Source organism: Prosopis cineraria, unplaced genomic scaffold (genome assembly GCF_029017545.1).
Source record: "Prosopis cineraria cultivar Desert tree isolate PC_DT_omini unplaced genomic scaffold, ASM2901754v1 PC13, whole genome shotgun sequence".
Taxonomy (NCBI): domain Eukaryota; kingdom Viridiplantae; phylum Streptophyta; class Magnoliopsida; order Fabales; family Fabaceae; genus Prosopis; species Prosopis cineraria.
In genome coordinates this window covers 34,034,749-34,052,286 of record NW_026555344.1, presented here as the reverse complement: position 1 = coordinate 34,052,286, position 17,538 = coordinate 34,034,749, and the positions used below count along the sequence as shown (strand labels likewise).

The following is a 17,538-nucleotide window of genomic DNA, read 5'->3' as shown; positions in this document are numbered from 1 at the left end:
TACTAATTTTTTATTGTCCCGGGAATTCGAATTCCAACTGGTTTGAATTAGCTTGTTTATTTTTAAAGATCAAACACATCAAGCCGGTTCTAAAATTTCAAGTTCTTGAGATGACTTAAAAACCTGAATTATTTATTTTTTTAATTTTTTTCGAAACATTAATATATTTAATTTTAAAAAAAATCAAATAATAACGAGCAATAAATCAAATTCATTTTTTAATACAAAAATCAAATTCAAATTTACTTCATTAATCATCTTTCACATTGTCTCTATCCTAAAATAAAATAAATAAAATTATTTAAAAATATAAAAACATAAATAAAAAGGAATTATTTGGGTGAGTTTGAATAAGCCCAGATTATTTGAAATCACTTCTCTTAAAAAATTTGATTCTAAAATTTTATTGAGCTTATTCGGACTAACTTGTAAAGCCTAATTCAAGTTCTCAGCTCTAATGTTTAGTTTAGTCATTTGAACATAAAAGATGTAATTTATTTTTTAAAGAATCTTGATACAGTATATAACTTATCATCTGAAATAAAAATAAGTCTATAACTTTGACATGAATATCATCTAAACGTAAGAATTCTTCCTCTTTAATAATAAAGTCTATAGCTTTAACTTTAAGTCTTTAATAAAAATTCTATTACAAAATAGTTTCTAATTTTTGACCCAATTGCTCTTGTAACAAGAAAAGTTGATAGAGGATAAAGCTTGCACTTTTAAACAAAAATCTAAGATAAGTCATATTATTATATAGCATGTTGTTATATAGATTTTAAATTATAAATTTTTGGCCAGCATTTTAAATTATACATAGAGATAGAAATTATGTCAACTTCTAACAAGAGAATATATACTACGTTATAGCTTAATAACATTAAAACCCATGCAAGTGGAAGTCGCATTATCAATTCCGTTTATAACTCTAGGCTTTTAGTATATGTCCCTTAAATTAAAAAAAAGGAGGTAATAAGTACTATTGATTTGGTAGATTAGGAAAAAAAAATTGCATGTAAATATTTTTACTTAAAAAGTCAAATAAATTAGGTTCTAGGGATTCACAAATGTCAGTGTATGTCTTCAAATTTAAAAAACACTTATAGAGATACTTATAAATTATCAACTAACATAATCTTTACATTAACAAGGAGATTTAAACCTACAAATTTGTGGATTATGACTAAATTTTTATTAATTAAACTAACTTTTGTTGTTAAAAACAAAACAAACAAACAAGAAGGAGAAGAAGAAGAAATTTTTTTAAAAGGCAGTGTGATGGTTACAAAGGGATCGGGCTTTGTCTCTACCGTGGGCTTTTTGTTGGATGTTTTTGGTTTTTGATTCATCCTCCTGTTGTGTGACCAAAAGAAGTAATGTTTTTCACTTCATTCATTGACGGTGACAAATAAAATTACATGTAAAAAATTCTTTCCATCGTTATTTACTTTAGAGTTTAGAAGAATAATTTTTTTAGCTAATATTTTCTATTAGCAGATTTCATGCTAATAAAATCAATGCATTTTAACCCTAGTTTATAAACACTTGAAATTAAAGCAGCTTAGATGCACCACAAGTATAATTCCAGCCTTAAAGGTCAAATCTAGTTGAAAAATTAAAGCATATCATAATGCTTAGATGCGCTATAAAACATAATCATAGCTTTGCTTTCAGTATCCTAAAAGAAATAAATCTCTATGCAGTATGATATGACAAGTTTAACACCAAATCATGCATCTTAATGTCAAAACCTAACAACATGATCACTTAAACAAGAAAGAGAATAATATTTAACTCCACTACAAAACAATTAAATATAACTTCTTCTATCTCAAATTATAAGATACTTTTATAAAAAATTTGTCATTTCAAAATATATGACATTTTAAAAAAATTAAGGTTTTATTAAATAAAATTATTTTTTAATATTACCCTTTATCTTTCTCTATTTAATACTAATTAAATATAGATTTAAGGTTACTAAATAAAAGATATTTTTAAAAATTTATATTTTTATTTTTTAAAAAATAAGATTGTTAATTATATTTAATAAGATTTATTAATATATAAGTAGGAAGAAAAGAGTATAAAGTTTACTAATAGCTATTTTAATTGTGAATTTATTATGTTTAGTTACATTGATCTAGCAATATTTAATTATATTGTGGCGAATTACAATGTAATCTTTCCGAAACCAAAAAGTCAACCCTCATACCAAATCTTCTCAAGACTGGTAAAAAAAGTGGAGCCAAATCCTCTCCTTAAATATTAAATGCCTGTGGCGTATTATTGACGAGCGTCCGCATTCGCTGCACCGGCGTCCTGACCCTAACCCTGGCCCTCAATTTTAATTTTATTATTTATTTAAATTAATTTTTAAATAATTTTAATATTATTTTTATTAAAATAAAAAGTATAAAAAATAGTGATATTAAATTTGAACAATTTAAAGTACATTTAAATGATTAATTTATAAAATTTAAAAATTTTTTAATATTAAATTAGATCATCTAAATTATATTTGAACTATCCAAAGCCTACATGAACAGTCTAATTGTAAAATTATAAAATTTTTTAATATTAAATTTGATTGCTAGATTAAATCTGTAATGATTAAATTGGTTATGAACATATTTATTAAAAATTTAAAATTTTTAACATTTTTTTATTAATAAATATAATATTAAAAATATTTAAAAATTAATTTAAATGACGGCAGTGATCAATTTAGACTGAAATGGAGGGTCAGAATTGCTGACCTGATGAGCACACTGCAAATCGTAATGAGGATCATGAATCATGCTTGATCATGGGGCAAACTTAACTACTTTGGTTTCTCAAAATCACATGCCCAGTATTATTTTAATCCCTGTATGAAACCAATTTAATTAGGAGACATCTGCTTTTCCAGACCCACAAGAAATTAAAAAGAAATGTTCCTCTAATTTGGATTTAATTGGAACCGGGTTTCGGTGGTTATCATGATGCTCATTGCTCTGCTCAATAGGGTAATGAAATCTAAAATGTCTAGATATAAAGGATAATTTTTTTATTTTTACTTAAACAAAAATTATAAAATTTTAATAAATCTATTTTTTCTTCAATATAGATAATATATATTAATCTAGATAGTTTAATTTAATATTAAAAGTTCTAAAATTTTTATAAGTTAACTATATAATTCAAATTTAAAATTTTTAACTCGCAACTTTCTTGCCAAACAAATGTTTTTTGAAGTTTCAGCATGGTGATTAACTTTATTTTTAATAATATATTTACCAAAATAAAAATTTTTAAAAATTTTAATATTAAATAAAGACTATCTAGAATACATCTAGATAGTGTTCGAATAGTCAATTTATAAAAAATTTAAACAAGTTTAATTGGACCATCTAAATTATATATATATTATCCAATTGATGGTAAAATAAATTTATTAATTTTTTATAATTTTTATTTTAATAAAAATAAAAAATAAAAAGTTATAAATTTAAATGATTCACATTTCATTACCCTGATAAATACCAGGGTTATAGTGCTCATCAGGGTGATAAGTATTACTACTTCCAATTTGATTAGCGTCTACATCATTCTCAAGCACGTAAAAGGAAAGAGGGAAAAAAAAAAAAAATACAGTGTTAAAGCCACTGATCATAAGTGTGAAAGTTGAATGAAATATTAGATTATGTTTCAACTGGCTATATAAATTCCCTTTCATTCTAGTATACTCTCTCCATTTAAAAGTGTAAAATATTTTTTAATAAGTTAAATGTTTAAAAATGTAAAATATTTTTAGTTTTTGAGGTGTAATCATTGTCTTTTTTAAAAAGTGTCCCTATTGATAATAATTTTATATTTATTATAAAATATTTAATATGAATAAATATGAAAAGATAGTGTTAGTTGAAAAGTAAGTAATTACTTTATTAAATGATAAAATTCAACAACAACAACAACAACAACAACAAGCCTTTATCCCACTAGGTGGGGTCGGCTACATGGATTGCAAGACGCCATTGTGCTCTATCATTTATTAAGCTTTTAGAAATATTATTAATTAAGAGATCACGTTCAACAACTTCCAAGAGTGTTCTCTTAGGCCTTCCTCTACCTCTCTTAATCGGACTCAAAGTTATATGTTCCACTCTTCTCACTGGTGCCTCCCTTGGTCTTCTTTGTACATGCCCAAACCATCTCAACCGATTTTCTACCATTTTTTCCTCAATAGGTGCCACCCTCACTTTTTCACGTATGTGCTCATTTCGAATTTTATCTTTACGTGTATGTCCGCACATCCATCGTAACATTCTCATCTCTGCTACTCCAACTTTATGCTCTTGCTGTCCCGTTAGAGCCCAACATTCACTACTATATAACATTGCCGGTCTGATAGCAGTACGATAAAACTTTCCTTTAAGTTTATTAGGCACCTTACGGTCACAAATAACTCCTTTAGCTTTTCTCCAATTAAACCACCCAGCTTGAATTCTATGTGAAATATCTCCACTGATTTCGCCATCATTTTGGATAATGGCTCCCAAATATCTAAACTTTTCCACTTGAGGTATAATTTGATCTCCCAATTTCACTTCCAAATTATTTTCGAATAGTCCTTTATCAAATTTACAATATAAATATTCCGTCTTACTTCTACTCAGACGAAAACCTTTCGACTCCAATGTCCTCCTCCATAACTCAAGTTTGCAATTAACCTCTTCTCTTGTCTCTGCTATAAGAACTATATCATCCGCGAAGAGCATACATTTCGGGATTTCCTCTTGAATATGTTCCGTCAAAACATTTAAAATCAAGTTGAACAAATAAGGACTCAGAGATGATCCCTGATGTAGCCCAATCTTTATAGGAAAATCCTTTGTTTGACCACTAGGCGTTCTTATACTAGTTTTTACCCCCTCATACATATCTTGTATGGCTTTAATATAAGCAATCCGTACTCCCTTTTTTTCCAACGCTTTCCAAAGCACTTCTCTTGGTATACGGTCATAAGCTTTTTCCAAATCAATAAAAACCATGTGTAGATCTTTATTTTTACAACGATACTTTTCCATTAATCCCCTTAGTAGATAAATCGCCTCTGTAGTTGATCTACCTGGCATAAAACCAAATTGATTCTCAGAAATACTTGTCTCCAATCTCAACCTGTGCTCAATTACTTTCTCCCACAATTTCATTGTGTGGCTCATGAGTTTAATCCCTCTATAGTTAGTACAATTCTGAATATCTCCTTTATTTTTATAAATAGGAATTAATGTACTTCTCCTCCACTCATCAGGCATTTTCTTGGACCGTAAAATCACATTAAATAACTTAGTTAACCATCTCACCCCTTCTTCACCTAAACATTTCCACGCTTCGATAGATATACAATCAGGTCCGTTAGCTCTACCATTTGCCATTTTCTTAAGAGCTTCCTTTACCTCCTTATCTGTAACTAAAATTCTTCCCTCTTCATCCTTAATACACCTTACCTGTTCTAGATCTCTTGATTTTCTTTCCCTACTCTTGGCAATCTTATAAATATTTTGCTCTCCTTCCTTCGTCTCAAGGTTCTTATAAAATTCTTCAAAAGCTTTAGAACGAGCTTCACCCACAGCTCTCTTAGTTTCCTTCTTAGCCATACGGTACCTCTCCCAATTTTCCTCATTGTTACACAAATGTATGGCTTTAAAACAGTTCTTCTTATACTTGATTTTGTCCTGTACACTATTATTCCACCACCAAGACTCCTTATCTCTCGGACCAGGACCTTTCGATTCTCCCAAAACTACTTTTGCAACCTCCCGTATCTTTTTAGCCATATCCTCCCATATGATGTTAGCACTTCCCTGAGAATCCCAAATTCCTTTATCCAAAAGATTTCGCTTGAAAATATCTTGCTTCTCACCTTTTAATTGCCACCACCTAATCCTTGGTGTTACTACTTGTCGACGTTTTTGGATTTTACTCATAATACACACATCAAGGACTAGGACCCTATGTTGTGTCGTTACAGCATCTCCAGGGATCACCTTACAATTTTTACAAAGTTTTCTATCTGTGTTCCTAACCAAAAGAAAATCAATCTGCGACCTTGAGGCTCCACTTTTGTAGGTGATGAGATGCTCATCTCTCTTCTTGAAACAAGTGTTGGCAATCTTAAAATCATACGCCAATGAGAAATCAAGAAGAGTTTGCCCTTCATTGTTTAGCTCTCCAAAACCAAAACCACCATGCACCCTCGCATACTGACCAGCTTCCCTCCCGACATGCCCATTAAAGTCTCCTCCAATAAAAATCTTTTCACTCTGTGGTATGTGTCGAATCAACCCCTCCAGATCCTCCCAAAATAATTCCTTAAGACTGGCTTCTATCCCGACTTGCGGCGCATAAGCGCTAACAATATTAACAGTCTCACGTCCAATTATCATTTTTAAAGAAATAATTCTGTCTCCAATTCTGCTAACTTCTACAACGTTCTTCTTCCACTCCTTATCTATAATGATGCCTACTCCATTGCGTGCACTTACTTTTCCTGTATACCAAAGTTTGAAACCTTGAATATCCTTAGCTTCTTCTCCACGCCATTTTGTTTCTTGCAAGCAAAGGATATTGATTTTCCTTTGAATCATAACCCCTACAACCTCTACAGATTTACAATTTAATGTCCCAACATTCCAAGTACCAAATCTAATTTTGCTCTTATGGACTAACTTCTTTAGCCGCGTGCGTCCAGAATGACGCGGTAGCCCTTGCTCATTTAACACTACATCCGGGCGCCGATGCAGCGGCTCTAACTCACTTATCACTGTACTCGAGCCATGCAGCGCGTTACTTACGGGCAACGACCTAGCATTAACATTATAACGTCTATTGTCCATGTTCATGATAGATTCAACAAATTTTTACATTGGCTGTTGATGGCCTAACACAACCCTCCTCCTTTACCCGGGCTTGGGACCGGCTATAAACATAGGCGGAGTTAATGATAAAATTCAATTAAAAATATTTTATATTTTTTAATAAAGAGAATATATAATAGGAGTTTATTATAATTTGTTCATGCATTATATAAACACGCAATTACACATAAAGTGATTGACTGATTGTTGCCTTCTAAAAGTAATAAAGTTGATATTGTGATTGTTATTATTATTATCATCATCATCACTAATAAACGATGGGATGGACAATGTAGTTGTTGATGTTTTAATAATTTAAAACTTGTTTTTTTTTTTGTAGTAACGTACAGTTAGGATGAAGGTGACACCGCGTCAACAGCCCCCAACTGCTTTTTGAAAGAGCACTAACTTAATGTTTTATTAAAAAAAAAAAATTCCACATGGAGTTCTATTACAAATATAATGTCAATTCAAATCCAATCACGAGCCTAAATCTTTCATTTTGCTTTGCATTTGCACCTAACTGATTTATATCGCTGTGAAGAATTATTGATCATGGTAGTTTGTCTCTGATCTGTTGTAAAAAGGAGCTTTACAACTGTCTCTTGTTGAAACATCGTTTAGCCCGACCTTTGATAACTTACATCAGTTTAGTGCTGTTTTGTTCAATGTTTCGTAGTATAAACCTTATTTTCTTTCCCCTTTTCCGTTTATAGTTCTTCTGACTTATGTTTTGTAAGTTGTTTTCACTTTCATTAATTGATATTTTTATGAAAAAACAGAATTCTACAAGTGGACAATGATAGCTCCAGAGTTTCATGTATGGGGGACAAAATTTCCAATTACATAAAATATAGGGATTAGAGACAATTTTATAATTTTTTTACAAAGAAAAATTTAAACTAAATACAAGAAAAGTAAAAAGTATGGGACACAAGTACACCACTCATGCCCCCCTGATCCATCTATGCAGCTACTGGATATTGTTATTAGCTTCTTTGGTTCTACATTGAAACTTGAAAAGAATAGGCTATTGAGGAAATAGTTTGGAAACATGGAATTTTTAAGGGCTGTTTGATTTCTGTTTCTATTTTTTTTAAAAAATATTTTATAATATAATTTTTAAAATTATTTTTTAAAACAAAACAAAATAAAAATTCATTTGATTATATTAATTTAAAAATAGTTTTGGAATTAAAAAAATAGACAGATAGTAATAGTTATAAGCACTTAATTGTAGTAATTTTTGATAGAAATTAATCAATTTAACTGTAATTTTTAATAATTAAATATAATATATTTTAAAAATAAGAAAAATAAAAAAAACTTGAGATTGTTTCTATTTTTTGTTTTAAAAAGAAAAAAAATTAGATTAATTAAATAAAAAACACTTATCTAAACAATTTTTTTTTTTTTTCATAAACAAAAAATAAACAGGCTCTTAGTCTTTGAAATTTATCTCAATTATTAATTTAATTTTCATTATTAAAAATGAGGTACCAACATTAAAATAAGTCAAAATGAATAACGGAATATCGAGTTGGCTAATATCTAAATAGATAAAAAGAAACCTATATATTTATTCAGGTAAGTAAGAAAAAAGAAAAGAGACTCCCAGTACATAATTCATCATTAATACACTTTTCCAAAATTTGACCTGATTTTTCGGTGCAGGACCATGAAATTTCACAAAGCAATCAAATCATGTTAAAACCTATAAGCGTTGTGCATCCTAAGGTGGATAATCGAATATCATAACATAGTAGTTGTTGCTAGATGCTCAGTGAACATGAGGGTCAGCATATTATTATTTTTTTTTAAGAAAAAACATGATCAAATAAAATTGTCCAATGTTTCATGACAAAATTTTTTGTTTTCTTGTTAGTCTTTCAAAAGGTGATGATTATATGAGAAATTATACTAGACAAGCAACATAGTTTTCATGAATTAAAATAGACATTGATTCTGGCAGATTAAGACCTTAAAAATTAAGAAAAATGATAATAAAATCTTTTTGAATTATATAAATGATAATATGACCTCTCAAAATACTATAATTTTATTAAAATTTTTAAAAACTTTTCTATCATTAATGAATTTATATAAATAATTAAATTATCGTTGAAAATAAAATAATTCATAAATTTTGTTTAAATAATTATAATTTTTCTTCTCATATTCACAAAAATATAATAACAAATTATAACTTCGTATGTTAAACTTCTGATTTACTGTTGTATCATTATGAATATAAAAAAAAAGTTGTGATTATTTAAACAAAACTTTTGAATCGTTTTATTTTTAAAAAAGATAATTTAATTACTTATATAAATTCATTAATAATAAAAAATATTTAAAAATTTTAATAAAATTATGACATTTTAAAGGATCAAATTATTATTTATTTATTTTAAAAAAATTATTATCATTTTTTTAAATTATCCAATAATCCTGGTGCCACTATGGTGATGGACTGATAGTTAAGATACTTGAAAAACGTCTTATCCGACTTCCTTTGTGATCGCAGAGTACAAGTCTCATTAGAAACTGATTTTAGGGGCCAGGCACTTATAAAAAAATTGTTAAAATTACTTGATTTTTTCTTGAAAAAAATGATAAAATTAATTTTAGCCCTCCACTATAATGTAATTTTGTATGCAAGCCTCCCGTTAACTTAGTTCTACATCCGTCCCTGTGTCTCGTTTGCCTTCCCAAATTTGACCCGTTTAGTCAGCAATACGATAGTGGAATCACCCGCTTCATTGTTCATTGTGGTTCGTTGGTCCTACAGTAGATCGTGACTGCTAGCATTTTACACATTTTCACATGTTGCGTTCGAAACCCGAAAGCATGAATCATTAGGTAAGTATAACTAGCAAAACACGATAAAGTCCCCTCTAAAGAAGGTTCCTCATGTTTCAAAACAAGAAAGTAAAATAAAATAATTATTCTGTTAAAAAAATAAAAAAATTGATTGTTACATTTTTGGATAGAAATTAACGGCGAGTCCGTAATAAAATAATTGAATGATAATTTTTAAAAACATTTGAAATAATTATAATTCATATAATTATTTCAAAATGTCAAAGTTATTTATTGAGATATTTAAGAAGTCATTATCAAATTTTAAGAAAGTTATTTCTAAAGTTTTCAAATACTACATGTTAAATGCTAACAATTTTCAAATGATTATATTTTATTTTAATCATTTTTCAATATTCAACTTAATATATCAGCATTTAAAAATATTTTGTTAGCATTTAAAAATATAATATCAATATTTTTAGGTGATGAAATTTACGATATTAGGATTATATCAGAAAAAATTATTTTATAAAATTAATAATTTAAATTAAAACTTTGTGAAATGTTAGATTACGAACCATAAACTTTGTCCAATATAATATAATAGACCCCATATTTTTTTTTCCTGTCCTTATTTCTTGACATGCTATAAGTCATTAGTCATTTGATGAAGTACTCCCTTTATTAAAAAGTATAATAAATTTTTAATTGACTTATACCTCTAATACATTAATCAATTGTCTTTAAATTGATCTCATATTTTTATGTTTGTCCTTGTTTAATAATAGAGCTATCAATTAGGATCAACTCGGCCTTTGAAGGGCCAAGGTTTAAATAAACTAACCTTAATAAGCCTCATTATATTTTAAAGCTCTATTTTGTAAGGCTTATCCTTGGCTCTTGAGGCTAAAGGGCAGGTCTTACAAGCATTTGTCGTGTTTTTTTAATTTAAAAATTTAAAAAATATATTTATAATCTTAAAAAATTTATTACATTTAAGATTAATTTTTAAAAAATAAATTTAAGTCAATTCACATCACAACAAATATGCAAAACTTAAAAATCTAAATTTAATATTAAATAACAATATCAAAATTAACACTAATAAATATTAGATTTTGCTATCATTATTAGCTAAATATTGATGAATGAACCAGAGAAGGAGGAATAAGTCTAGGGTTTTCATTTGTTTCAGTTAGATACTTAGTTTTTTTTTTTTTAATTAAACTTGAACTACCATTTTCTAATGGGGTGTCTAACTTAAAAGTAAGGTATTGATAATCAAATCAATAATTGAACCAGTCAAAGTATTAGTCAAAAATTAATGATTAAAATTATAGTCAAATTGTATCAAATTGCTCATTTTATTAAACTAGACAAAACATTGGTTTGACAATTCAACGAAATAAATTGACCTAAATTTCTATACTATGCTTAAAGATGAATGATTGATTAATTGCTTTATTTAGTGTACTTTAAAAAAATCCATTAATTTCACATTAAAAAAATATCTTACTCCTTTTTTTCATAAGTATAAGGTATTTTTAATTAAATTTCATCCTATAAAGTAGTTACTCATTTTTAAATTAATACCATCTTTTTCTATCCACCCTTATTTAATAGAGCATTTCACTTTAAAATAAATATAAAGTAATTTATTTATTAAAAATACTTTAAAAAAGGTAATGAATACATCATAAAATATTAAAAATGCTTTATATTTTTTAAGGGAGAATATTTTTTTTATATAGAAAATATCTTATATTTTCAAATGAATGTAGTATTAAATGCTTTCAACATTATTCTTATTTAAAATAAACCACAAAAGAAAATTTAATTAAAGTTTTTCATTTAAATGCGTACAAATAAAAAAATTTATTCCACTTTTAAATAAAGTTAATGACTTCATTTTTATAATTAGGATTGTCTCATAAGAGGGACATGACCGGGGGACTACCTTGCAACGAAAAGAAAATCCAATATATGTGTGTGTGTATATATATATATATTAATGAATAATGATGGTGATATTCATCGTCATAATGACAGTTTCATTTTTAATCCTCATAAAGCAACAATTAATTCCAAAATTTCTGCATCAAATACGCTTATCCACGTGTCGTCTTCCGATTCTCAACAAAACCTCATCTTTTCCCATACCTGCCGCACTCAATCACTCCCTCTGGTCCATATTTTCCTTCTTAAAACTCTCTGTAGTGCTGTTCCTCTTTTCGAAAGTTGTATCCCTCCCAGTTTCTCTTTGGTCCTCAGACACTCTCTCACTCTCAGATTCTCCCTCTAGAAACCGCCAATTGAAACGCACCTTCATTCAACACCAACAATGGCGTCTCTGCCATTCTCCCTTTCCTTCCTTCTCACCCTCTTGTTGTGTTCGACGGTGACGATGATGCTATTCTCACCCGCCGCTTCACTTACCTGCACGTCTCAGAAACTCACAAGCAACGAGATATACTCAAATTGTATAGATCTCCCTCTTCTCTCTTCATACCTCCATTGGACCTTCAATTCCACAAATTCCTCTCTCTCCATCGCCTTTGTCGCCGCTCCGGCGGATTCCGACGGGTGGGTCTCGTGGGCGATCAACCCCACCGGCGTCGGCATGGTGGGGGCTCAAGCTTTGATCGCCTTCAAGAACAACGGTGTTATGACCGTCAAGACCTATAAAATCAGCTCCTACCAATCTGTAGTACCTGGGAAGCTGTCGTTCGAGGTTTGGGACACGAAGGCAGAGGAATCGGGTGGGCATATGACGATCTTCGCGAAAATTAAGGTACCGGGAAAGAAAGATAGTTTGAACCAGGTGTGGCAAGTGGGGCCCTCCGTCACCAACGGTGTGCCGGATAGGCATGACCTTGCGACGGCGAATATGAAATCAAAAGGTACTCTGAGTTTGACCCGAGTTCAGAGTTCGACCGGAGGTGAGAGTTCCACTAGCGGTGGAGTAGACTCAACGACGAAGAAGAGGAATGTGAGTTTCAGTCTTTAATTAAAACTTAATTATTATATGAAAGGGATGTTTCTAGTTTTACTAATTTGGTCAATTATTAACGTTTTTTAAGTTGTGCTTATCTGATTCACTGGGATTTGATTTTGGATCTCTGAACTTAGAAGAATAGAGAAATGGCTGATTGTGATTAGAGTGTTTTGATTTCAGTGAAATTTGCTTATTAGAATTTTAACATAACCTTTGACTTTTTCTGGGTCTCCTTACTCCGGTAACTAGGTGATTGACCTATTTAAGATTATCACTTTTTAACTTAAATTGGATATAAAATGATGAATATCTCAACATATTAAGGTATAGTTGTCTATTGTGGGTGAATTAAGATTCATATTTCTGATTTCCACTCAAGTTTTTATTTTTCTTGTAAGATTTGTGCTTTGAAGTTGATACCTAGTTATTTTGAATTAACGATCTTTCACCAAATAATTGATTATTGTTTTTGGCAGATTCATGGAGTGCTAAATGCAGTGAGCTGGGGCATTCTATTTCCTCTTGGAGCAATCATAGCAAGGTATCTAAGAACCTTCCCATCTGCAGATCCAGCATGGTTCTATCTTCATGCTTTCTGCCAGGTTTCTGCTTATGCCATCGGAGTAGCTGGCTGGGCCACCGGTCTTAAGCTCGGAAGCGAATCCCAGGGCATCCAATATTCCGGCCATCGCAACATTGGCATTGCCGCCTTCTGTCTCGCTACAATACAGGTAAATCCTCAGTTCTCTACATCTTTTGTATCAGATTATTGACAAGCAGTGTCTTGGGTTTGAGATTTGTGTATGAAATGAAGAAAACTATGTTCTGAGAGCTTCATTCCCTGTTCTAGACCTAACAAGACTCAAATTGAGATTAGTCTGTAATATCGGTCTTACCAAAAACAAAAAACAAAAAAAAAAAATATTAGGAACTGCATCTAGGTCTAATTACTTAACTGATATGAAAGCAAAATTACTAGTTCTCTTGCATATAGGTTCAACCAGGTCTTTGTTTGACTTGTGACTTGGGAGAAAAGTTTGAATCTTAGTGCATGAACAGAACAATTTTTCGAGTGCTTAGTCAGTTCCCGAGTTGTTTAAGGAACTATAAATGGATGGAGCATAGTAATATGCTAATGTCAAAGGATGTAATGTAACAGTTACTGATGAATTCTTGCTGTTTGGATTCCCAGATTTTTGCATTGTTCGTACGACCACAGAAGGATCACAAGTATAGATATTACTGGAACATCTATCACCACAGCATTGGATACAGTGTGATTATCCTAGGAATCATTAACATATTCCGAGGATTCGACATCCTGAGACCCGAACAGAAATGGAAGACAACCTACGTTATAGTAATTGCTGCACTGGGAGGAATTGCCTTGTTCTTGGAAGTCATCACTTGGATTATTGTGTTGAGGAGAAAGTCTAACAAGTCTACAAAGCCCTATGATGCATACAACAATGGACAAAACCGGCAACAGCCCTTTGCCGCATGATTGAACCGGTCCGTTCTGGTCCAGTCCGGCGCTCCGGTTGGCCCTGTCATGTCAGCTTCTGATTTTGTAGTATTGAGATGTTATATGACTGCTTCTATTTGTTACATAGCTTGTGTTTTTTGTACCTTGCTTGGTTTGACTGAATAGAGATTCTTATTTAGTATATATGTACAGATTCTTCATTCTGTTTGCATGGTTCCATTGTTGTGTTTCTTTTCTGTTTGTTTTTTTTTTTTTAAATGTTCCATTCTTGCTTTTGATTCCTCTACAACGCACCCTAAACTTGTGATTTTTATGTAGAAGTGCATAGATAAATGACTGTTGATGATAAAAGATTCCCATAATGTGAAGCTAAGCTATACAAATATAATGATAAAAGAGACGGAAGTGAAAAAATTATGTTGAGATAACTTGTCCAATTGACCTGGATTGATTTGAATTTTTATTAGGAGTACCCAGTATCATATCGAGAGAGAATGATAATTAAGTTTTAAAAGAAAAAATTAATGATATTTAAATCCTGATAAAAAATAATTTGTAAATATTAATTTAAATAATTATAAATTTAGGAGTTTCAATGATAAATAATTATTTAAATTTTAAGTATAATTCTCAATTTTGTAATTATTCTTATTCACAATTATCTAAATCAATATTTATGATTGCTTATTTTTAAGAAAAAATTATTAAAAATTTAACTATATTAATTCCTTCTTTTAAGATTTTATTTTTATTCTAAAAAATGTGTTCACGCGGTAAAAGCTAGTCTTGAAGATTCTTTTTTTTTTTTTTTTAAAAAAAGCTAGTCTTGAAAATGATAGTACTTCATATCAGGGCTCTACAAAAACATAATTAAACTACAGAACAAAATACGTTCTTACAATGACAGGATTCGAGCTATACATTCTTTAAGAAACAGAATAAGAAGCTTATCCAAGAGAGACGAAACAAAAGGAGAACCACAATTAAGCCTCTCAAAGTTTTTGTTTAAAGTGCATGCAATGTTTGACTTAGGACTCAACTCAATTGGGGTAATGTTTGCCCATTTCGAAAGCAATTACTCATTTTCCTGAGCTAATTATTATTGCCTCTGCATCTATTATCGGAGAACCTGGACCACATAATACCCTCGATTCATCATGCTTGCCTCTTCCTCACTTCACTTCCTATATACTATTGTTCTTTTTATTTTTTTTACTAAAAATATATTATTTAAAGTTTTATCTCAATTTGTTTTAACTTTTAAATACTCCCTTCGGTCTTTATTCTAAGACATTTTCTACCACTTTGTGCATATGAAGAAATGTTAATTTTTTTTAATATCATAAAAATGAATATGTACTTTTTTTACCCTGAATTTTTAATAAAGATATAATTACATTAAATACTTTTATGTTAATCAATAGAAGATAAAATTAGAAAAAGTAATTTAAATATTATAAAATGTCCTACATTTTAGATAAAAAGTTATTTTTGAAAGGTATGCTACAAATAGAATTGATAGGAGTACGTTTTATTACTTTATATCCATAAAATATAATTTAAATATTATTATAATGATATCATTACCAAGTATTAAAGTATGCTCCGGAAAATAAATATAATTATGTAAAATTATTTACTCAGTCAATATAATTTTAATTCAATTGTAATTTAATCTTTAAATTTTAACTTGATGCAATTCAATTTCTATATTTTTAATCATTTAAAATATTAATTTTTATATTTTAAAAAATACAACACAAAGACTAAAGTTATTTTGAAACTTAAGTCTAATATTTTAAATTATTAAAATTACAAGGATCGAGTTGTAATAAGTTAAAGTTGAAAATTTGATTATAATCTAATTAAAACTATCAAGATTAAATGATTAAATTTTTCATATAATTATCTTACTTTTTGCTGCAAATGAAATCAATATAGCGTGTGTGTGTGTGTTATTTTATGGGATAAGTGCAAAATTTTAAATAAATACCTGCCAAAAAAATATGTGAAATAAAACTTGAAATCTATATGATGTTGCTTAAGATAATTATGACCCCTGATTATTAAAAAAAAAAAGGGTAGTTGTTGCCACTTTCAGGTAAATAAATAAATAAGAGAGAATGGATACAAAGGTACAGTTAAATGCTTACACCTGTCCAATACCCATACAGAGTTGGTATCATACTAATTATTTAAGGGAAAATATTATTTGCTGAGAGCCTGTGAAGTTAATATTATTTTCTTAAATCTCATTTTATTACACACAAAACAAGAAGATAATGATAATGATAATGATACAAAACCTGGAGGAGTTTCTAGAACGTTGCCTGCCTCATCAACAATTGATTCATTGACTTGACGCTAGTAAAACAAGTCAATCATTGATGCTTAGCTTGCACCATATCTATACATTAACAAACAAATAAATAAATAAATGCATATGGTTGAAATTTGATCCAAATAGTTTACAACTGTATACTAATTGTAAATTGTTATTAAAATAAATAAATAAATTTTATTAAATCTCAATTATTAAGAATGAGATGAGAGAAGAAAATCATGGAGAAAAGAGGAGAAAATTGCTGCATAGTATGAAAAAACGAGTTAACTTACTCAATTCAACTGATAAACCAATAAACAAATATTTTAATCAGTTTAATAAAATATTTTATTTAAAATTAATTTAATTACATTAGCTATTAATTTTTAAATTAATGTCTTGACCAATCTGTTTGATTTTTAGTACAAAATCTAGATCTTTGCTTTGTCCTTAATTTGCATGTTGTAAAGAGAAATTGGTTGAGCTTAAACATTAGAATGATAGTGATATATTACTTACCAGTCTGGTTTTCAGAAAATAAAAAATTCAGATCCATGCTTTGTCCTTGATCTACACATTGGAAAGAAAAATTAGTAAAGCTAAAAAAATTAGAATGATAGCGATTGTCGACTATAAAAGTGGCATAAAGATATAATGATGTTGAAGTTTGACTAAACGCTAATAAAACTTTATTTACGATAATGTCAGTCACTTTAATTAGTTAAGGGGTCCATTATTGTCTAATGAAAAAGCCACATTACATTTTCCTAAACCAATTTCTCAACTACTTCATCCTCTCTCAGAGGAAAGTTCTTGAAGAAACTAGGATTTACGGATGATACATGAAGGTGTAAATGTGGATAATTTGTTGAAGAAATCATCATCAATTGATGAAAAAAGAATTGGAAAAAAACATTTCAAGTTAGACGCTTACATATTTTATGTTAATGAAATTTATGATTTATATATGTATACCTGAATTAGTTTATTTGATTTTTAATAGATGGAATTAATTAATTTAAAGAGT

The 17,538-nt window shown here is 29.2% G+C and overlaps 1 protein-coding gene across 1 annotated transcript; it reads left to right on the top strand.

The window, feature by feature from the left end:
• Window positions 1-11,892: 11,892 nt before the first annotated feature.
• LOC129291138 (cytochrome b561 and DOMON domain-containing protein At3g25290-like) lies at window positions 11,893-14,388 on the top strand. Its single transcript, XM_054928336.1, has 3 exons — window positions 11,893-12,696; window positions 13,179-13,433; window positions 13,895-14,388. Exons 1-3 carry the CDS (start codon window positions 12,049-12,051, stop codon window positions 14,204-14,206), a joined length of 1,215 nt encoding a protein of 404 aa, XP_054784311.1. The 5' UTR covers window positions 11,893-12,048; the 3' UTR covers window positions 14,207-14,388.
• The last annotated feature ends 3,150 nt before the right edge of the window (window positions 14,389-17,538 follow it).

Bases quoted from the DNA above. Each gene is read 5' to 3' on its own strand.
- LOC129291138 (XM_054928336.1), top strand. From the start codon at position 12,049: ATGGCGTCTCTGCCATTCTCCCTTTCCTTCCTTCTCACCCTCTTGTTG. The intron at 12,697-13,178 runs GTGAGTTTCAGT...TGTTTTTGGCAG, and splicing joins CAACGACGAAGAAGAGGAAT to ATTCATGGAGTGCTAAATGC. The intron at 13,434-13,894 runs GTAAATCCTCAG...TTGGATTCCCAG, and splicing joins TCTGTCTCGCTACAATACAG to ATTTTTGCATTGTTCGTACG.